This window comes from Salvelinus fontinalis, chromosome 23, assembly GCF_029448725.1.
Source record: "Salvelinus fontinalis isolate EN_2023a chromosome 23, ASM2944872v1, whole genome shotgun sequence".
NCBI classification, from domain to species: Eukaryota; Metazoa; Chordata; class Actinopteri; order Salmoniformes; family Salmonidae; genus Salvelinus; species Salvelinus fontinalis.
In genome coordinates, this window is record NC_074687.1 from 43,706,649 (window position 1) to 43,729,915 (window position 23,267).

General features: G+C 44.4%; 1 protein-coding gene across 6 annotated transcripts in view; it reads right to left on the reverse strand.

Moving 5' to 3' along the window:
• Positions 1-23,267, reverse strand: part of LOC129821382 (histone deacetylase 4-like) — a 268,758-nt gene that overhangs the window by 57,637 nt on the left and 187,854 nt on the right. For 5 of the 6 annotated variants that reach the window (XM_055879007.1, XM_055879006.1, XM_055879005.1 and 2 more), the window contains 5 exons: positions 8,282-8,410; positions 7,998-8,110; positions 7,346-7,462; positions 6,494-6,689; positions 6,014-6,210 (listed from right to left, as the gene is read on the reverse strand). In XM_055879007.1, the coding sequence (XP_055734982.1) occupies positions 6,014-6,210; positions 6,494-6,689; positions 7,346-7,462; positions 7,998-8,110; positions 8,282-8,410 (752 nt within the window). The remainder of the gene's footprint in view (positions 1-6,013; positions 6,211-6,493; positions 6,690-7,345; positions 7,463-7,997; positions 8,111-8,281; positions 8,411-23,267) is intronic. The other variant, XM_055879008.1, reaches the window with a different exon arrangement.

Here is a 23,267-nt window from a genome sequence, read left to right on the forward strand (position 1 = left end):
GGTTAATGAGAAGGGTGTGCTTGAAAGGATGCACATAACTCTGCAATGTTGGGTTGTACTGGAGAGTTAGTCTTTTTCCACACACAGTCTGTGCCTGTATTTAGTTTTCATGCTAGTGAGGGCCGAGAATCCACTCTCACATAGGTACGTGGTTGCAAAGGGCATCAGTGTCTTAACAGCGCAATTTGCCAAGGCAGGATACTCTGAGTGCAGCCCTATCCAGAAATCTAGCAGTGGCTTCTGATTAAATTCAATTTTCACAGAAACGCTTGTTACAATTTCGACGAGGCTCTCTTGTTCAGATATCGGTAAGTGGACTGGAGGCAGGGCATGAAAGGGATAACGAATCCAGTTGGTTGTGTCGTCCGTTTCAGGAAAGTACCGGCATAATCACGCACCCAGCTCACTCAGGTGCTTCGCTATATCACATTTGACATTGTCCGTAAGCTTGAGTTCATTTGCACAACAACAAAAAAATCATACAATGAAGGAAAGACCTGTGTGGTCATTGTTAATGTAGACAGAAAAGAGCTCCAACTTCATAATCGTAGCCTCAATTTTGTCCCGCACATTGAATATAGTTGCAGAGAGTCCCTGTAATCCTAGATTCATTTCACTACCATTTTCACTGTGTTCAAAACGTATTTCAAGCTGTCAGGCATTCACTTGGCAGCAAGAGCCTCATGGTGGATGCTGCAGTGTAACCAAGTGGCGTGGGGAGCAACTGCTTGCACGCCCATTGCACCTCCACTATGTCTCCCTGTCATGGCTTTTGCGCAATCAGTACAGATACCAACACATCTTGACCACCAAAGTCTATTTGATGTCACAAAGCTGCCCAGTACTTTAAAAATATCCTCTCATGCTGTCCGGGTTTCCAGTGGTTTGCAGAAGAGGATGTCTTCCTTAATTGACCCCCCATAAACGTAACGGACATATACCAGGAGCTGTGCCAGGCCCGCCACGTCTGTTGACTCATCCAGCTATGACATATATAGTTCACTGGCTTGTATACGAAGCAGTAATTGTTTCTAAACATCTCCAGCCATGTCACTGATGTGTCGTGAAACAGTGTTGTTTGATGAAGTCATTGTCTGTATAGTTTTTTGGGCCTTTTCCCCCAGCATTGTCCCAGCCATATCCGCGGCAGCAGGAAGAATTAAGTCCTCCACAATAATATGGGGTTTGCCACTCGGTAGCTCAACATATAAAAGACATTTAGCCAAGTCTTATTAACCTGTTGAGGACAGAGGGCGCTGTTTTCACTTTGGGGGAAAAACGTGCCCAATTTAAACGGCCTCGTACTCAATTCTTGCTCGTACAATATGCATATTATTATTACTATTGGATAGAAAACTCTAGTTTCTAAAACCATTTGAATTATATCTGTGAGTAAAACAGAACTCATTTGGCACAAACTTCCTGACCAGGAAGTGGAAAGTCTGAAATCGAGGCTCTGTTCTGGGTCCTGCCTATAAATGGGCATGATATGTATTAGTATACATTCACGTCATACACCTTCCCCTGGATGTCAAGAGGCGGTGAGAGAAGAAATTGAGTGTTTATCTTGGTCTGAAGTGGAATACAACCTCTTGGAATGAAGTGTCACCCATTTCCTGTTTTCAGGAAGGCGCGAGAAGGAACCGGGGATTGCCTTATGAAAAGCTTTCGTTTTAGGCGACTACTATCTCCGGCTTTGATTTTATTTGATACATGTCACCATATCATCGTAAAGTATGTTTTTTCAATATAGTTTAATCAGATTATTGAAATTTTTTCGGGAGTTTTGCCGTGTTCCGTTCTTTTCCGTTTGTTGACATGGAGAGATTCGTGCCACTTGGCTAGTGTGCTTGCTAAATCGAGAGGGAAAGAGGCCGTTCTAAATCCAAACAACAATTGTTCTTGACAAAGGACCCCTTGTCCAACATTCTGATGAAAGATCAGCAAAAGTAGGAAACATTTTATGATGCTATTTCATATATCTGTCGTACATGTGAACTAGTCGTTGGCGCCCAGCTTTCGGGTAATCTCTAGCTATACCGAAGCTGGATGTCGTAATGAAGTTATTTTTAGAATTCTAACACGGCGATTTCATTAAGAACTAATGGATCTATCATTTCCTATACAACATGTATTTTTTAGTTATGTTTATGAATAGCTATTTGGTCAGAATATGTGTGTCAGAAAAAGTGTCAGAAAAAAATCCGGACGTTGTGGGAAAAAGTAGCTACGTTAGCACAATGTATAACCACTGATTTCAGCTCTAAATATGCACATTTTCGAACAAAACATAAGTGTATGTATAACCTGATGTTATAGGACTGTCATCTGATGAACCTTATCAAGGTTAGTCAAAAATTATATATCTTTTACTGGTTTGTTACGATCGCTAACTTTTGCTACTGGGGAAGGGCTTGTGTTTCTGGCTATTGTGGTAAGCTAATATAACGCTATATTGTGTTTGCTGTAAAACACTTAATAAATCGGAAATATTGGCTGAAATCACAAGATGCCTGTCTTTCATTTGCTGTACACTATGTATTTTTCAGAAATGTTTTATGATGAGTATTTAGGTATTTGGCGTTGGTGTCTGTAATTATTCTGTCTGCTTTCGGTGCAATTTCTGATTGTAGCTGCAATGTAAACTATGATTTATACCTGAAATATGCACATTTTTCGAACAAAACATAGATTTATTGAATAACATGTTATAAGACTGTCATCTGATGAAGTTGTTTGTTGGTTAGTTTGGTTGGTTCTTGGTTAGTTAGGTTGGCTTTGTGCATGCTACCTGTGCTGTGAAAAATGTCTGTCCTTTTTTGTATTTGGTGGTGAGCTAACATAAATATACGTGCTGTTTTCGCTGTAAAACATTTTAAAAATCGGACATGTTGGCTGGATTCACAAGATGTGTACCTTTCATTTGCTGTATTGGACTTGTTAATGTGTGAAAGTTAAATATTTCTAAAAAATATATTTTGAATTTCGCGCTCTGCCTTTTCAGTGGAATGTGGGAGGAGTTCCGCTGGCGGAACGCCAGAGCAGTACAGGTTAATGGTATCTGTTGCTTTTATACATGTCTTACTACTCGAAAGTCGTCTTTATTCCCGCTCAAAAAACTCCCATGGCTTATTTTTCTAATTGTCATGTTTTGTTTCTAAATGTCTGCACAAGAGTGAAGGTTTCCCGCGAGAGAGTAACGGTTAATGTGATTGGATGTTCATTATTTGAGTAGGCTACCTGTATTTGACAATGCATTGTTATTTCGCTGAACACTGGAAGGTTAAATTTCATTCTTGGCAGTGAAACAAGGAAAGAAAAAAACATAAATGTACGGTTTGAAAATGTAAAGAATTTTTGTATTTTTTATGTGTGAATCACATTTTTATTTGGCGTACCCCCGCCGGCATGGCATTGCGCGTACCCCTGGAGGGACGTGTACCCCAGTATGGGAATACCTGCCGTAGAGGATAATTATGTGATATTTCCCCCCGAAGCCGGTGTTTGGAGGATACAGTTGAAGTCGGAAGTTTATATACACCTTAGCCAAATACATTTAAACTCAGTTTTTCACAATTCCTGACATTTAATCCTAGTAAATATTCCCTGTCTTAGGTCAGCTAGGATCACCACTTTATTTTAAGAATGTGAAATGTCAGAATAATAGTAGAGATAATTATTTATTTCAGCTTTTATTTCTTTCATCACATTCCCAGTGGGTCAGAAGTTTACATACACTCAGTTAGTATTTGGTAGCATTGCCTTTAAATTGTTTAACTTGGGTCAAACGTTTTGGGTAGCCTTCCACAAGCTTCCCACGATAAGTTGGGTGAATTTTGGCCCATTCCTCCAGACAGAGCTGGTGTAACCGAGACAGGTTTTTAGGCCTCCTTGCTCGCACACGCTTTTTCAGTTCTGCCCACACATTTTCTATAGGATTCATGTCAAGGCTTTGTGATGGCCACTCTAATACCTTGACTTTGTTGTCCTTAAGCCATTTTGCCACAACTTTGGAAGTCTGCTTGGGGTCATTGTCCATTTGGAAGACCCATTTGCGACCAAGCTGTAACTTCCTGACTGATGTCTTGAGATGTTGCTTCAATATATCCACATAATTTTCCTGCCTCATGATGTCATCTATTTTGTAAAGTACACCAGTCCCTCCTGGAGCAAAGCACCCCCACAACATGATGCTGCCACCCCCGTGCTTCACTGTTGAGATGGTGTTCTTCGGCTTGCAAGCCACCCCCTTTTTCCTCATAGACATAACGATGGTTATTATGGCCAAACAGTTCTATTTTTGTTTCATCAGACCGGAGGACATTTCTCCCAAAAGTTAGATCTTTGATCCCATGTGCAGTTGCAAACCGTAGTCTGGCTTTTTTATGGCGGTTTTGGAGCAGTGGCTTCTTCCTTGCTGAGCGGCCTTTCAGGTTATGTCGATATAGGACTCGTTTTACTGTGGATATAGATACTTTTGTACCCGTTTCCTCCAGCATCTTCACAATGTCCTTTGCTGTTGTTCTGGGATTGATTTACACTTTTCGCACCAAAGTATGTTCATCTCTAAGAGACAGAACGCGTCTCCTTCCTGAGCGGTATGATGGCTGCATGGTCCCATGGTTTTTATTCTTGCGTACTATTGTTTGTACAGATGAATGTGGTACCTTCAGGCGTTTGGAAATTGCTCCCAAGGATGAACCAGACTTCTAAAGTCATGGCATCATTTTCTGGATTTTTCCAAGCTGTTTAAAGGCACAGTCAACTTAGTGTATGTAAACTTCTGACCCACTGGAATTGTGATACAGTGAATTATAAGTGAAATAATCTGTCTATAAACAATTGTTGGAAAAATGACTTGTGTCATGCACAAAGTAGATGTCCTAACCGACTTGCCAAAACTATAGTTTGTTAACAAGTAATGTATGGAGTGGTTGAAAAACGGAGCTTGAATGACTCCAACCTAAGTGTACGTAAACTTCCGACGTCAACTGTATATTGTCAAGAGAGCCAGAAAACCGTGCCAATATATCCTCCAAACACAGGCTTCGAGGGCATTATCAGTACGCCCAACACAGTCTGGAATTTGCTCCCTCGCCAGGACGCTGTTCAGAGGAGCTACTAGCCAACAACACAGCTAACACAGCCACTTAAACTGAAGCTGGAAAGACAGCAAACTAGCTGCATTTCATTTCACCTTTTTTTTCCATTGACACTTCTTTGTATATATCCATAAAAATTATGCTGACTCATGTCTGAGGAAAGCAGTTTGTCTCATCGTGACACACTCATCCTCAACGGGACAGGTGGAGACTTCAACATTGAAACAATGTTGCAAACGTCGGAGAGAAAGACCGCAAGGTTTATACAAATCTATGCTGTTGAAAACCAAAATAGTAGTCTAAAAGAAAGGGGAAATGTCTAGATGCTTTTCACGGTGGAGATCAAGTTTCTAAAATTGCCTGGTTGGGCTGACGAGACTGTAGATCGCGCAGTGGGATGGAACACTAAATAGGTGTTACAACGTCATAGCCTTAGCCAGTGGTAACTTGTGGAATAGACACCGGCTGGAATGCAGTTTTAGTCAATCAGCATCCAGGATTAGACCCACCATATAGCATATAATCCTCAGGAATGTCACAATACAAGAGAAATTCAAGAGGGAGAAAAAATAGCAATAATTATCTCTACACCTCCACCCTGCTCCGACCTTATGATTCTCCAACTTCCCTAATCACCACACACACATAAATACACACACACTGAGCTCTTGCCTGTCGACCATATAAGGAAGTGGCTTCCTCCATAATGTAGTTGTTATGGCGATGGAAGAAGCATGGACAGGAACATGCAAACAGGACAGGCAATACTTTGCCGATGTACAGTTGTTGTGTTGCTGCTGGGCCTGTTGCTTGTGCTTCATAACGTAGCAGACACACACAGACACACACACACACACACACATAAAAGAACAAAGGATGCATGCACACACACACAAACACACCACACACACCTTGTTGATGTGCAGTTGCTGCTGCTGGAACTGCTGCTTGTGTTTCTCCAGGAACTGCTGGTGCTGCTGCTGGACCACCAGCTGCTGCAGGGCCTGGGCATTCTGGGGCAGAGGGGCCGACTGGGTCCTCCCCAGGGGACGGTGCTGCCCACGCAGCTTGTGAATGGAGGACGATTGCAGGGGCATCCCGCTCAGGCCTGAAACACATGAAAACACAGACACAACATGAATAGGAAGATCCACAATTAACATCGGGTACTCAACCAGTGGAGGCTGCTGTCACTTTAAACCGGAGGACAGGCTCATTGTACTGGCTGGAATGGAAATGTCAAACACATTCATTACATTCCAGAAATTGCTATGAGCTGTCCTCCTTTCACCAGCCGCCACTGAAACCATCGCGCAAGGTGGTCCTTTAAAACCAGGTTTTTGGAGATTATGTGCTTTCGATAGTGCCTGAGACGGAGTGGATGTGCTTACAGCAGGACAAACCTAGTGGGTTCTGGGACTGCTCCAAGAGGACCATGTGCTGGAGGAGGGGGTTGTGTGCCGAGCCCCCATCGGTCAGGTAGGAGGGCAGGTGGGCCCCGGGGATGAAGGGAGTGGTTATGGGGAAGCCCTGCTGCAGTCTGTCGTGCATTGAAAGCCTGTCGCCTTCCTGCTGGCCCGACGTCATCTGAAGGGACAAATAGAGGGGAGACAGAGACACACAGAGAGAGACAGAGAGAGAGTGTGAGAGATAGGAGAAAAGTTGCCCCTAATGCAAACCAAGAAACATCTAACTGTAGTGTAATTTCCCTCTAAACCATTACAGGTCAAAATATATAAATGAACTACAGTGAACTAATAACTTTCTGCCTGAATTGACTTGCAAGAGTTGGAAATGGATATAGAGCGAGAGAGAGTGCGATGGGGGGTAGTACATGCGTCAGTGACTGCTGGTCATTGTCTCTCAATGGGGCCTTTCTGAAATGGAGTGAGGCTGAAAAGCCACATATGACAGATGGACTAGGTCTAGACAGGGCCCCCTCTATGTAGACTCTTCCACTCTGAAAGGGCCATGTGCGCAAGCAAGCCCTCAAAGTGACAGAGGAGAAATGAGAAAGAAAGGAGAGAGCGAGAGAAGGAAAGAGAGAATGAGTGAGAGAAAAGATGTGGAGAAATAGCAAGTTAGATGGAGAAAATAAGAAATTGGGGGAAGGCGGTGGAGAGTGTGGGGGGGGGGGAGTGGGCTAGAGAGAAAGGGAGAAAGTGAAATGTCAGGTTAGAAAGATAAGAAAGAACAAAAGTAAAAACTAAAAGAACGAGAGAAAAGTGGGTGTATGAACTAACGCTGGAAGGGCCGGTGGCTGGCAGGCCCAGGGTGATGTTAGGCAGCGAGGGCGATGTGTACAGAGACAGCTGGCTCAAGGGGCCCTCTCGGCCAGCCAGCCTGTGGGCCAGGGAGGCCTGCAAACAGAGGAGCACACAGTCAGAAAGAGACACTGAAACACAGACCAGACAAATAGACCCCTCTGCAAAAATAAACAGCCCTGTCTGGTCATTCCCCCAGACCCCTGTGGCCTCCTGTCTACACTGGCCATCTGGAGCACATGTTGCTTACAGAGACACATACGCTCAGAGCCTTAGATACTCACATGGATACAGAGATACACATACCCTATGCACAGAGACACTTGCATTTACACACTCATGTGCACATACTTACACACTCAAACAGTCACACCATATCAAACAAGCACACAGGCACACACGCACACGCCTGACAGTGTGAGCCAACAACTAACAGGTGAGACATAAACATACTGTTTGACTCGGGCCATATTAAGCAAACAGCCCTCAGCAATGTGACTGGGAACAGTCAACATCAAAGCAGATTGAAAAAAGAACAGTACAGTATATCAGAAGCTCCTGGTTTCTGCATGGTCACAGTAAGCTAACAGCTTAATTTAGGTTAAGGTTCGAGTGGCTGCTTAGCGCTTACCTCTACTGAACTACTGGACATGGAGCCAGCGATGCCATTCTCATTGGTGATGTTACTGGAGCTGTTGTTGGGCGAACTCGGGCCCGAGCCAGGAGCGCTGTTGCAGGCCGATTCTACAATAAATACATAAAACACAAGACATGAGGCTCCCCACACAACATGCATACTGATCAATGTACCAGGTTGGAAACCTATTGATTTCAACCTCCAGAAAAGTACTAAAGTCATAGATGCAAGGGCTGTGCGAGTTTGCACGTGTTCCACTTGGTCTGGCAGAAGCTTACCAGCCATGTCCAGAGAGCGCTTCTTGGCGGTGGTAATTGGACCGTCCTTCCTGCGTAGAAGTGGGCTACTTCTGCGCTCCGTTACCTTCTGTTTTAGCCTGGACCGGAGCTTCAAGTTGGGCTCAGAGGCTAGAGAGAGAGAGGAAGAGGGGGTCCATTAAAACACAGCTATAGAGCAGAACATACACAACACAAATGACAGATCTCGGAGGGAAGAATACGCTATTGAAAGGCAGACTTGAGATGACAAGTAGGGCACTATAAAAATGGGATTCACTTGAATCAAACCAAATACTTGCCGCAAACCATGAATGAATATAGTTATGAAGACAACACTGCAACAGGAAATGATATGAACATGTTAAACATATTCTGTTCTGTCCTGCAGATGATATGCAGACGTATGGAAGTGGGAAAACAGACAGTCTGATATCTTTCTTAGGAGATTCTAGCTGCTCTGGCTTCCCTGGCTGTCAAAGTCTCAGAAGGCTTTTGGGCTTCGGGTGGCAGGCAAAGACAAGAGCTTTCGCTCTCTACTGCACATCATGCCTGTCACTCCGCTCTCACTCGTCTCTCCTGCTGTCTGAAACTGTCTGGAAACAAGAAAAAACTCCAGACCCCAGCAAACCGCCTCCCCTGGCCCGACTTCAGCTGACCTGTGCTCAGTGCAGATCTGAGGTGACGTCACCCTACTCTGAAACTCTCAGAGAAGAGCGCTTTAAATGGAGAGTGTTTTACAGTGTACGTAGACAAACATTAGTACACAATCAATAGTCCCAAACAACACACTGTGCTGTGGAGCCTAGAATGAAACTAGCACCGGAAATGATGCACTGCACATGGTACATGAGAAGGGTAAGCCAGTTCAGGGCAGTTAGTTATGCTAACAAGCTACTCCATAAACACGCTACTTCTGGAAAGACTGATAGAGCAGATGAGAAGAGATTTGATGAGATGAGATCCAAACATGTGACAAGGATAAGCAGCAGTAGCGGTAACGAGTTTCCAGTCTTGGCAGCTCTTGCCGACCCCAAGCATCATCAAGCCCGTCTCAATGCCCAGCTAATGAATAGCTCTTGTTGTCAAATGCTCGCAATTAAACAAGTGTGTGTGTGCGTTTTTGGTGGACTTCTCGGGTTCGTTTTTGTTCATTTCTGCTTTCTGTGTGTGGACAGACGGATAGGGGGATAGGGCCAGAGAACAATAGCGGGAGTGTCGAAGAGGCGACTGTAATTACCGCACACACAACGATCAGGGAGAGGGGCACGGCCCTTGTCAAGCGCCAATCTGGGAGATCCTATCATCTCTCTATCTTACAGTCGTGAAGAGGGCACGACAAAGCCTATTCCCCCTCAGGAAACTAAAAAGATGTCATGGGTCCTGAGATCCTCAAAAGGTTCTACAGCTGCAACATCGAGAGCATCCTGACTGGTTGCATCACTGCCTGGTACGGCAACTGCTCGGCCTCTGACCGCAAGGCACTACAGAGGGTAGTGCGTATGGCCCAGTACATCACTGGGGCTAAGCTGCCTGCCATCCAGGACCTCTACACCAGGCGGTGTCAGAGGAAGGCCCTACAAATTGTCAAAGACCCCAGCCACTCCAGTCATAGAATGTTCTCTCTACTACCGCATGGCAAGCAGTACCGGAGTGCCAAGTCTAGGACAAAAAGGCTTCTCAACAGTTTTTACCCCCAAGCCATAAGACTCCTGAACAGGTAATCAAATGGCTAACCGGACTACTTGACAAGTAGTCAGATATCTGCCCTACATACACAAACAAAAACATTAGGATATCTTAATGCATCTTGGAAATATAGACCTGTAAACACAGAGATACAAAAGGTGGAATATCTCTACCACAAAATGTATGATGCACGTAAGCTTTACTTTTGACATACACAGTACATTAGGAAAGTAATCAGACCCCTAAAACAGATTCAAATGCTTTTTTCCCTTATAAATCTACACACAATACCTCACAATGACAAAGCAAAAACAGTGTTTTTGAAATTTTTGCAAATGTATCAAATGTTTTAAATTGAAATATCACATTTAAATAAGTATTCAGACCCTTTACTCAATACTTTGTTGAAGTACCTTTGGCAGCGATTACAGCCTCGATTAGCTTGGCACACCTGTATTTGGGGAGTTTTTCTCCATTCTTCCCTGCATATCCTCTTAAGCTCTGTCAGGTTGGATGGGGAGTGTCGCTGCACAGCTATTTTCAGGTCTCTCCGAGATGTTTGATCAGGTTCAAGACCAAGCTCTGGATGGGCACCTCAAGGACATTCAGAGACTAGTCCCAAAGCCACACCTGCGTTGTCTTGGGTGTTCTTAGGATCGTTGTCCTGTTGGAAAGTGAACCTTTGACCCAGTCTGAGGTCCTGAGCACTCTGAAACAGGTTTTGATCAAGGATCTCTCTGTACTTTGCTCCGTTCATCTTTCCCTCGATCCTAACTAGTCTCCCAGTCCCTGCCGCTGAAATACATCGCCCACAGCATGATGCTCCCATCACCATGCTTCACTGTAGGGATGGTGCCAGGTTTCCTCCAGACGTGATGCTTGTCATTCATGCCAAAGAGTTCAATCTTGGTTTCATCAGACCAGAGAATCTTGTTTCTTATGATCTAAGAGTCCTTTAGGTGCCTCTTTGGCAAACTCCAAGCGGGCTGTCATGTGCCTTTTACTGAGGAGTGGCTTCCGTCTGGCCACTCTACCTTAAAGGCCTGATTGGTGGAGTGCTGCAGAGATGCTTGTCTTTCTGGAAGGTTCTCCCATCTCCACAGAGGAACTCTGGAGCTCTGTCAGAGTGATCATCGGGTTCTTGATCACCTCCCTGACGAAAGAAATTTGTATGATCCTGCATGACAAAAGTACATACATGTCTTTTTTATGTTTTGGATATTGAATTCTAATCAGCTTTTAGGAAAACAAGTGGTCTGAGACAATGAAAACTGTAATTTATTTTCAGTTAAAGGTTCTTCTGTGGATGTTATTTGTTCAGCCTCTTGCAATTACGTAAGGGGGCCCCCATAGTCTTGACTCTAAAACCATTATGATGTCCAAAATCCAATATGGCTGCCACAATACCATTAAATGGTGGTTTAATTACCACCAATTACCACCATTAATACACAGTACATGTTTTAATTGAGAGACATCTTTCAGTTTTGTGTACTGTACTCAATACTAAATTAGTGTAATTCAACTATGTTAGGAATCCAATAAGCGTGCCATAATTACACTCACACAACATTGTCTGGATATAGAAAAGTAGTGCTGAGCGATTAACCGAAATGTGTTATTTTTTTGTTTTTTAAATAACAAATTGACCGACATCAGTTCAATTATTTGAATTCCATTTAGTTGTTTTTTCTTCTTCTGTGAGTTCAATATGCACTTTGCACAGGTTCTCTAGAGATACACTACCAGTCAAAAGTTTTAGTTCCAGAATTTTTCTTAATTTTTACTATTTTCTACATTGTAGAATAACAGTGAAGACATCAAAAGGATGAAATAACACAAATGAAATCATGTGGTAACCAAAAAAGTGTTAAACAAATAAAAATATATTTTGAATGAGTAGGTGTTCTAAAACTTTGGACTGGGTAGTGTAAATCAAATTCAGCCTGAACTGGGCGATGTAGTAGGGAGTTCTATTTTCCAACAGGCCAATATTCGACATAGTTTTGCACATAATGACCATAATCTATTGCACATTTACTTGCAACTGGATCCTGGACTTCCTGACGTGACGCCCCCAGGTCCTAAGGGTAGGTAACAACACATCCGCTACGCTAATCCTCAACACAGGGGCCCCTCAGGGGTGCGTGCTCAGTCCCCTCCTGTACTCCCTGTTCACTCATGACTGCATGGCCAAGCACAACTCCAACACCATCATCAAGTTTGCCCATGACACAACAGTGGTAGGCCTGATCACCGACAACGATGAGACAGCCTATAGGGAGGAGGTCAGAGACCTGGCCATGTGGTGCCAAGACAACAACCTCTCCCTCAACGTGATCAAGACAAAGGAGATGATTGTGGACTATAGGAAAAAGAGGACCGAGCACGCCCCCATTCTCATCGACGGGGCTGTAGTGGAGCAGGTTGAGAGCTTCAATATCCTTGGTGTCCACATCACCAACAAACTATCATGGTCCAAACACACCAAGACAGTCGTGAAGAGGGCACGACAAAGCCTATTCCCCCTCAGGAGACTGAAAAGACTTAGCATGGGTCCTCAGATCCTCAAAAAAATATACAGCTGCACCATCGAGAGCATACTGACTGGTTGCATCACTACCTGACGGGGCAGGTAGTGATGGCAACTGATCGGCCTCCGACCGCATGACAGAGGGAAGTATGTACTGCCCAGTACATCACTGGGACCAAGCTTCCTGCCATCCAGGCCCTCTATACCAGGTGGTGTCAGAGGGAGGCCCTAAAAACTATCAGAGACTCCAGGCACGCTAGTCATACTGTTCTCTCTGCTACCGCACGGCAAGTCTAGGATCAAACGGCTCCTTAACAGCTTCTACAACTAAGCCATAAGACTGCTGAACAATTAATCAAATGGCCACCCGGTGTCACGATCGTTGTTCGGTGAAAGAGAGGACCAAGGCGCAGCGTGATATAGATACACCTTCCTTTTTATTAGAAGATGAAACGAACACGAAACACTAATACAAACTAAACAAAAAAACGACCGTGAAGCTACAAACGAAAGTGCAGACACAAGCTACCAACGTCAAACATAGACAATTACCCACAACCTGCCTAATGCCTATGGCTGCCTTAAATATGGCTCCCAATCAGAGACAACGATAGACAGCTGTCTCTGATTGAGAACCACTCAGGCAACCATAGACTTACATGAACACCTACACTGAACACAACCCCATGAACTCTATAAAAACCCCTATACAATACACCCTAGACTAGACAAAAACACACAAACATCCCCCATGTCACACCCTGACCTAACTAAAATAATAAAGAAAACAAAGATAACTAAGGCCAGGGCGTGACACCCGGACTATTTACACTGACGACACCCCTCCACTCTGTTTTTACACTGCTGATACTTGCTGTTTATTATCTATGCATAGTCACTTTACAAATTACCTCGACTAACCTGTACTCCCGCACATTGACTCTGTACCGGTACCCCCTGTATATAGCCTCGTTATTGTTATGTCATTTTCTTGTGTTACTTTTTGATATTTAAAAAATAAATACACTACCATTCAAATGTTTGGGGTCACATAGAAATGTTCATGTTTTTGAAAGAAAAGCAAATTTTTGGTCCATTAAAATAACATCAAATTGATCAGAAATACAGTGTAGACATTGTTAATGTTGTAAATGATTATTGTAGCTGGAAAGGGCTGATTTTTTATGGAACACAACAGAGGCAAGGCAAAATAACACAATACAAAATAAACCAGGGCAATTTATATGCAGGTGAAGGTGTTTAAGTGTAATTATGTTGGCCATATTGGATTCAGAATAACAGGTATTTACACCAAAATAGCCTTTATGGCCATGAGTGTTGAATACAGTTCTGAAAAAAATACCTATCATCTACACTCTTCGAAAAAAAGCTGCTGTCTAGAACCTAAAAGGGTTCTCCGGCTGTCCCCATAGGAGAACCCTTTGAAGAACCTTTTTTGGTTCCAGAACCAAAATGGTTCTACCTGGAATCAAAAAGGGTGCTCCTATGGGGACAGCTGAAGAAACCTTTTGGAAGATTTTTTTTTTTACAAAAATGTATATTTACATGTGATTTGAACTCCATCAAATGGTATTATGGCAGCCATATTGGATTTGAGGTAAATTCCAGGATGGCCCAAAAGATAATCTATGGTGGCCCCCTGACTAAATTACAAGAGCAGGGGCTAAAATATACATCTTTCAAGGAACCTTGGTCTCCAAAACATTTATTTTCGATGTCTGAGCCCACTTGTTTTCCTTAGAGCCGATTGCAATAGCCACAACATCAGAAGACGTGGATCTGTCTGTATTTTTGTCAGGCAGGACCATACAGCACTGAATAAGAGCAACTTTTTACTTGGAATGTTGTCTATTAATCAGCTAGCAGAAAGTAAATCTTACATTCGTCAGACATATTCCTAGTTGATATTTCCAACTGTTGTATCTCCGTGTTTACAGGTCTATATTTCCAAGATGCATTAAGATATCCTAATGCTGTTTATTTGTGTACGTATGGAAGAAAACTGACTACATGTATTCCACATTTATGCAATATTGGGTTACGTGAGTTTGTGGCCCATCCACCTCCAGTCAGGCATTATTCTGCACTTTTTTAGTTTAGGGTCGGGTGTCACAATCTTTTAATTTAACCACTTTTGCAGTAACAATGTTTTACACAACCATCCATTTCATAAATGGGAGGCATTAGAAATATGAAAAAACATGATTGTGCTCTGTTCTACCTCAGGTAGGGGTATCGAAAAATGTTTGAGGCCTTGCCACTCACTAGCCTATTTCTCTTCTCTTTCACCCCCAGACACTGACAGCCTTATTCCCAGCAGCACTCACTGGCATATCCTTCCCCTCTCTCCCTTCACTTCAATTAATCCAGACCAAACCAGTTGACCCTTTGGCTTGGCCCGTAACCTTGTGCGAAATGGGTCCAGCAAGAGAAGGCACGCTACGTTCATGAGCGTAGGACTCAATGCCACGTCTGTGTCAAGTCGGGCAAGGCCCATGGGACTCTCTTGGCTTTATTTTTATTAAAATGCTTTATTGAACAGAGTCATGCTGAGACCAAGGTCTCTTTCACAGATGTGCCCTGTATACACATCAATACACATCAAAATTCACATCAGGCCTCCCGGGTGGCGCAGTGGTCTAGGGCACTGCATCGCAGTGCTAACTGCGCCACCAGAGTCTCTGGGTTCGCCCCCAGGCTCTGTCGCAGCCGGCCGCGACCGGGAGGTCCGTGGGGCGACGCACAATTGGGCTAGCGTCGTCCGGGATAGGGAGGGTTTGGCCGGTAGGGATTTCCTTGTCTCATCGCGCTCCAGCGACTCCTGTGGCGGGCTGGGCGCAGTGCGAGCTAACCAAGGGGGCCAGGTGCACGGTGTTTCCTCCGACACATTGGTGTGGCTGGCTTCCGGGTTGGAGGCGCGCTGTGTTAAAGAAGCAGTGCGGCTTGGTTGGGTTGTGCCTCGGAGGACGCATGGCTTTCGATCTTCGTCTCTCCCGAGTCCGTACGGTAGTTGTAGCGATGAGACAAGATAGTAATTACTAGCGATTGGATACCACGAAAATTGGGGAGAAAAGGGGCAAAAAAAAAAAAAAAAAAAAAATCACATCAGTATTCACATCAATACACGAAAAGCAAAACACAAATCATAGAAAACAAACATCGTTCAGTAAAAGGTCCTCAATCAGCCTTTTGAATTGCCCTAGTGGAACCAATTCATCCAACTTCAGAGAGCCTTGGAGATCATTCCACAAGTAAGGTGCAAAAAAAACTAAAAGCAGATTTCCCTAACTCGGTGTAGACCGGATCTGATATCTTCTATGTCTAAGTTAAAAAATAAAGTAAGATACAGCGGAAGTTGCAATGCATCGATCTACGAGACTTCAAAGAGGGCAATGCCTACATTCTGATACAGAACGCAGTGATGTGTACCAAACCTATAGCCAGTAATAAAGCATAGTGCGATATGATAAACAGTGTCCAATAGCTTCAATAAAGTCGCAGCTGCATTCATATAGACAATATTGCCATAGTTTAGAACCGGTATGAATGTCGACTGAATAATTTGTTTTCTGCTATTTAATGAAAGGCATGACCTATTCCTAAGAGAACACCATTTTAATTCTTAATTTCTTAACTAACTCATCAACATACTTTTTTGAAAGATAGCTATTCGTCAATCCAGATACCTAGATATTTATACGCGGGGACACGATCAATGAGGGCACCATCCAATGGCATATGCATAAATGATCAGATACATTTTTACGCGATTTGGAGAACAACATATCCTTAACACATACTCATAGCAGTCAGTGGATATTTGGTCAGGGAATGTTTGTGGTTAGTTTTCCTGCCCTTTCCCTTCAACTCCTTGAATATGAAAAACAGGGAGAAGAGTTTAAAATGTACCTGTCTTAATGCACTTAAAACGAGGTGCAGCCAGAGAATACATCTGGCCCATTTGGGAAGAGCAAGGACTTTGAAGTGTGTGGGGTTGTATAATGAATAAGCACTTCTTAAAAAGTGCACTTTCAATTTGAGCGGCTGAACTTGTGGTTGAACTTATTAAACTTGATTATCCAAAAAAAAGAGCGGTGGAGGGCACTTGTCCAAAAGTCTTTGTTAACAGGATCAGGGGGCGGCCCGGTCATGAACGCCATGCATTAGCAGCTGGAGTGTATGGGAACACATTCAAAGATGCAATTCCTCGGACAAATTATAATCCAATCCAGTGAAAATTTGCCTGACTCTCCCAAAATGGCTGACCAAGCGAACAATAGTCTGAAGTAGTTGACAATAAGGTGGTGCAGACTACCTGTATCCACAAAGCTATCTTGAAGTAAACTGGCCACAGATGGATGCAGTGTTTATTTGTGGTTTTGTTGGCAGATACTGTATTATGGGATTTCGTGAGAAGGTGCAAGAGGGGGATTCAAGATGTCGTATAGGAGTATTAAAGAAGGTACAGTTGACGTCGGAAGTTTACATACACCTTAGCCAAATACATTTAAACTCCGTTTTTCACAATTTCTGACATTTAATCCTAGTAAAAATTCCCTGTCTTAGGTCAGTTAGGATCACCACTTTATTTTAAGAATGTGAAATGTCAGAATAATAGTAGAGAGAATAATTTATTTCAGCTTTAATTTCTTTCATCACATTCCCAGTGGGTCAGAAGTTTACATACACTCAATTAGTATTTGGTAGCATTGCCTTTAAATTGTTTAACTTGGGTCAAACATTTCGGGTAGCCTACCACATGCTTCCCAGAATAAGTTGGGTGAATTTTGGCCCATTCCTCCTGACAGAGCTGGTGTAACTGAGTCAGGTTTGGAGGCCTAATTGTTCGCACACGCCTTTTCAGTTCTGCCCACACATTTTCTATAGGATTGAGGTCAGGGCTTTGTGATACCTTGACTTTGTTGTCCTTAAGCCATTTTGCCACAACTTTGGAAGTATGCTTAGTGTCATTGTCCACCCGCCAACCCCTCTTTTACGCAACTACTACTCTCTGTTTATCATATATGCATAGTCACTTTAACCATATCTACATGTACATAATACCTCCATCAGCCTGACTGACCGGTGTCTGTATGTAGCCTCACTACTTTTATAGCCTCGCTACTGTATATTACATTTACATTACATTTAAGTCATTTAGCAGACGCTCTTATCCAGAGCGACTTACAAATTGGTGCATTCACCTTATGATATCCAGTGGAACAACCACTTTACAATAGTGCATCTAACTCTTTTAAGGGGGGGGGGGGTTAGAAGGATTACTTTATCCTATCCTAGGTATTCCTTAAAGAGGTGGGGTTTCAGGTGTCTCCGGAAGGTGGTGATTGACTCCGCTGACCTGGCGTCGTAAGGGAGTTTGTTCCACCATTGGGGTGCCAGAGCAGCGAACAGTTTTGACTGGGCTGAGCGGGAACTGTACTTCCTCAGAGGTAGGGAGGCGAGCAGGCCAGAGGTGGATGAACGCAGTGCCCTTGTTTGGGTGTAGGGCCTGATCAGAGCCTGAAGGTACGGAGGTGCCGTTCCCCTCACAGCTCCGTAGGCAAGCACCATGGTCTTGTAGCGGATGCGAGCTTCAACTGGAAGCCAGTGGAGAGAGCGGAGGAGCGGGGTGACGTGAGAGAACTTGGGAAAGTTGAACACCAGACGGGCTGCGGCGTTCTGGATGAGTTGTAGGGGTTTAATGGCACAGGCAGGGAGCCCAGCCAACAGCGAGTTGCAGTAATCCAGACGGGAGATGACAAGTGCCTGGATTAGGACCTGCGCCGCTTCCTGCGTGAGGCAGGGTCGTACTCTGCGAATGTTGTAGAGCATGAACCTACAGGAACGGGTCACCGCCTTGATGTTAGTTGAAAACGACAGGGTGTTGTCCAGGATCACGCCAAGGTTCTTAGCACTCTGGGAGGAGGACACAATGGAGTTGTCAACCGTGATGGCGAGATCATGGAACGGGCAGTCCTTCCCCGGGAGGAAGAGCAGCTCCAGTCTTGCAGAGGTTCAGCTTGAGGTGGTGATCCGTCATCCACACTGATATGTCTGCCAGACATGCAGAGATGCGATTCACCACCTGGTTATCAGAGGGGGGAAAGGAGAAGATTAATTGTGTGTCGTCTGCATAGCAATGATAGGAGAGACCATGTGAGGATATGACAGAGCCAAGTGACTTGGTGTATAGCGAGAATAGGAGAGGGCCTAGAACAGAGCCCTGGGGGACACCAGTGGTGAGAGCACGTGGTGCGGAGACAGATTCTCGCCACGCCACCTGGTAGGAGCGACCTGTCAGGTAGGACGCAATCCAAGCGTGGGCCGCGCCGGAGATGCCCAGCTCGGAGAGGGTGGAGAGGAGGATCTGATGGTTCACAGTATCAAAGGCAGCCGATAGGTCTAGAAGGATGAGAGCAGAGGAGAGAGAGTTAGCTTTAGCAGTGCGGAGCGCCTCCGTGACACAGAGAAGAGCAGTCTCAGTTGAATGACTAGTCTTGAAACCTGACTGATTTGGATCAAGAAGGTCATTCTGAGAGAGATAGCAGGAGAGCTGGCCAAGGACGGCACGTTCAAGAGTTTTGGAGAGAAAAGAAAGAAGGGATACTGGTCTGTAGTTGTTGACATCGGAGGGATCGAGTGTAGGTTTTTTCAGAAGGGGTGCAACTCTCGCTCTCTTGAAGACGGAAGGGACGTAGCCAGCGGTCAAGGATGAGTTGATGAGCGAGGTGAGATAAGGGAGAAGGTCTCCGGAAATGGTCTGGAGAAGAGAGGAGGGGATAGGGTCAAGCGGGCAGGTTGTTGGGCGGCCGGCCGTCACAAGACGCGAGATTTCATCTGGAGAGAGAGGCGAGAAAGAGGTCAAAGCACAGGGTAGGGCAGTGTGAGCAGAACCAGCGGTGTCGTTTGACTTAACAAACGAGGATCGGATGTCGTCGACCTTCTTTTCAAAATGGTTGACGAAGTCATCAGCAGAGAGGGAGGAGGGGGGAGGAGGGGGAGGAGGATTCAGGAGGGAGGAGAAGGTGGCAAAGAGCTTCCTAGGGTTAGAGGCAGATGCTTGGAATTTAGAGTGGTAGAAATTGGCTTTAGCAGCAGAGACAGAAGAGGAGAATGTAGAGAGGAGGGAGTGAAAGGATGCCAGGTCCGCAGGGAGGCGAGTTTTCCTCCATTTCCGCTCGGCTGCCCGGAGCCCTGTTCTGTGAGCTCGCAATGAGTCGTCGAGCCACGGAGCAGGAGGGGAGGACCGAGCCGGCCTGGAGGATAGGGGACATAGAGAGTCAAAGGATGCAGAAAGGGAGGAGAGGAGGGTTGAGGAGGCAGAATCAGGAGATAGGTTGGAAAACGTTTGAGCAGAGGGAAGAGATGATAGGATGGAAGAGGAGAGAGTAGCGGGGGAGAGAGAGCGAAGGTTGGGACGGCGCGATACCATCCGAGTAGGGGCAGTGTGGGAAGTGTATATAGGCTGTCTTTTTATTGTTGTTTTATTTCTTTACCTACCCATTGTTCACCTAATACCTTTTTGCACTATTGGTTAGAGCCTGTAAGTAAGTATTTCACTGTAAGGTCTACATCCGTTGTACTCGGCGCACGTGACAAATAAACTTTGATTTGATTTACCTTTTTTTTGGCTGATTTCTTTTGATTTTCCCATGATGTCAAGCAAAGAGGCACTGAGTTTGAAGGTGGGCCTTGAAATACATCCACAGGTACATCTCCAATTGACTGAAATGATGATTGGCTCATTCATCCCCCTCCTCTCCCCTGTAACTATTCCCCAGGTCGTTGCTGCAAATGAGAACGTGTTCTCAGTCAACTTACCTGGTAAAATAACGGTAAAATAACGGTAAAATAAATTTAAAAAAAATTAGTCTATTAGAAGCTTCTAAAGCCATGACATTTTCTGGAATTTTCCAAGCTGTTTAAAGGCACAGTCAACTTAGTTTATGTAAACTTCTGACCCACTGGAATTGTGATACAGTGAATTATACGTGAAATAATCTGTCTGTAAACAATTGTTGGAAAAATTACTTGTGTCATGCACAAAGTAGATGTCCTAACCGACTTGCCAAAACTGTAGTTTGTTAACAAGAAATTTGTGGAGTGTCGTCAACATCCGGTAAAATTGGAGGGTGCGCAATTCAAATAGATAATCGTAGTATTAAATATTCATGAACATACAAGTATCTTATATCCTTTAAAAGCTTAACTTCTTGTTAATCTAACTGTGTTGTCTGATTTACAATAGGCTTTACAGCGAAAGCACATCATGCGATTGTTTGAGGACGGCGCCCCACAACAACATATTTTTCAACCACCACAGGCTTCGTAAAATCACAAATAGCGATTAAACAAATTACTTACTTTTGAAAATGTTCCTCTGTTTGCAATCCCAACGGTCCCAGCTACAACATGAATGGTCGTTTTGTTAAATAAAATCATTCTTTATATCCCAAAAAGTCCGTTTAGTTGGCGCCATCAATTTCAGTAATCCACTCGTTCAACATGCAGACAAGGGAGTCCAAAAAGCTACCGTTAAACTTTGTTTAAACAAGTCAACCTACATTTCTATTTAATCCTCAGGTATCCTAAAATGTAAATAAACCATAATATTTCATAGGGAAAGAAGTATGTTTAATAGAAAAGTAAAATTAGTAAGCGCGCGTCCTCTTCGTGGCGCGCGAACAGACGGATATTGTCCCGGGACTCTTCCTACAAAAACTTCAAATTCTTGCTAGTTTTTGAAGAAACAAGCCTGAAACAGTGAACAAAGACTGTTGACATCTTGTGGAAGCCATAGGAATTGCAATCTGGGAGCTGGAATTACATAGGACCCATAGCTTTCCATTACAAGAGCCTGGGACCTAAAAAAAAGATAATTCCGGGTGGTTTTTCTTTGTAATTTGCCTGCCATATCAATTGTGTTATAGTCTCAGACATTATTTTAACATTTCTAGAAACTTCAAAGTGTTTTCTATCCAATGCTATCAATTATATGCATATCCTGGCTTGTGGGCCTGAGTAACAGGCAGTTTACTTTGGTTACATCAGTCAGCCAGAAATTCAGGAAAATAGACCCTAACTCTAAGAAGTGACTCCAACCTAAGTGTATGTTAACTTCCAACTTCAACTGTATATTGGAAGCTTTGTTAGAAAGTGGAAGATAACTGGAGGACGATTCTCATTTTTAATGATCTTGGTCGTATGATCTCATTACCTGACGCACTAGTTGCTTTGTAAGTGAAGACAGGTGGATGTGGGTTAAGCTACAGAAGCATCAACACACTAGTCTGCAAATGCTGCATTAGCTTTCACATCTTTCCTGTCACACTTTAGTAAAAATCAGTCAAGAACAGCCACCACATAAAATGCATGTCACACAGGTAAAACCCTGCAACACTGCTGAATAAATAATATACCCACTAAAGTTGCATGGAAAGAGAGACATAAAATAAGAGAGGCGTAAAATTTGCCATTGGGCCTTCAGTGCTGAGCTTTATTTGCAGTGTGGCCGAGTGGCTCAAGCATACCCAAAGGGCCTGAGCCAAAGGACGTGGCTGGTAGCCAGGAGTGGAGACAGGGCTGAGTCGGGGATGGATGGGTGGGTGGAGTGGGTAGATGGAGGTTTGTGCCCGTGCCAGGGTTTTCTCTGTTCTCTCACGCTCAGAGGAGAGATGGCGGGGCTAAAGTGTTGATGCAGGCAGAACCAGAGGCTTATGGCCTGTCTGACTGGAGGAGCCCGTTGGGGTTCACCAGGGACGCGGTGACTTTGAAGGGTGTTAGTGTGGCCACGCCAAACAACCCACTGCAGGGGCCCAACTGCACTGTCTGCTGACTCCAGTACATTTGTTTTTTCGCTCCCTCTCTCTCTCACCTTCCTCACTTTTTAATTCTCGCCTCCATCTTGTTCCCTCCCTCAATCTCTCTCTATCTCTCTCTCTGTCTCACCTAATCTCTTTTTTCCTCAATTTCTAACCCTAACCCTCTCCCTCCCTTTCCCATCCTCTCTGTCACGTCCTCTTGTTCCCTTTATTTCTGAAATTGAGTGAGGGGAAGTCCTGCTAGCTAGTATTGACACTTCGCCGTATTGGCTACTGAATCGTTCACTCCCAAACATTATGTAGCACTTTGCTTGAATGAAACACAGAAAAGTGAGGAGACGAAATCGCTGCTAGAGACGATTTACAGGAAACAAATTAAACGGTATCAAAATGCTAAGCTCCTGCTCAATACTTCTCCATTGACTGTATACTGAAATTCTGAGTAAAGGCCGATAAAAGTCAATATTTTAGATAGACTCAGAAGTTACAGGTTCTCACCTCCCAAGTGGTGCAGTGGTCTAAGGCACGGCATCTCAATGTTTGAGGTGTCACTACATCCCTGGGTTCGATACCAGGCTGTGACCGAGAGACCAACGAGGCAGCGCACAATTGGCCCAGCGTTGTCCTGGTTAGGGCGAGGGTTTTGGCCCGGCCGGGATTTCCTTGTCCCATCGCGCTCTAGCGACTACTTGTGGTCGGACGGGCGACTGCAAGCTGACTTCGGTCGCCAGCTGGACGGTGTTTCCTCGGACACATTGGTGCGGCTGGCTTCCGGGTTAAGCGAGCATTGTGTCAAGAAGCAGTGCGACTTGGCAGTGTTGTGTTTCTGAGGACGCGTGGCTCTCGACCTTTGCCTCTCCCGAGTCCGTACGGGAGTTGCCGCGATGGGACAAGACTGTAACTACCAATTGGATATCACGAAATT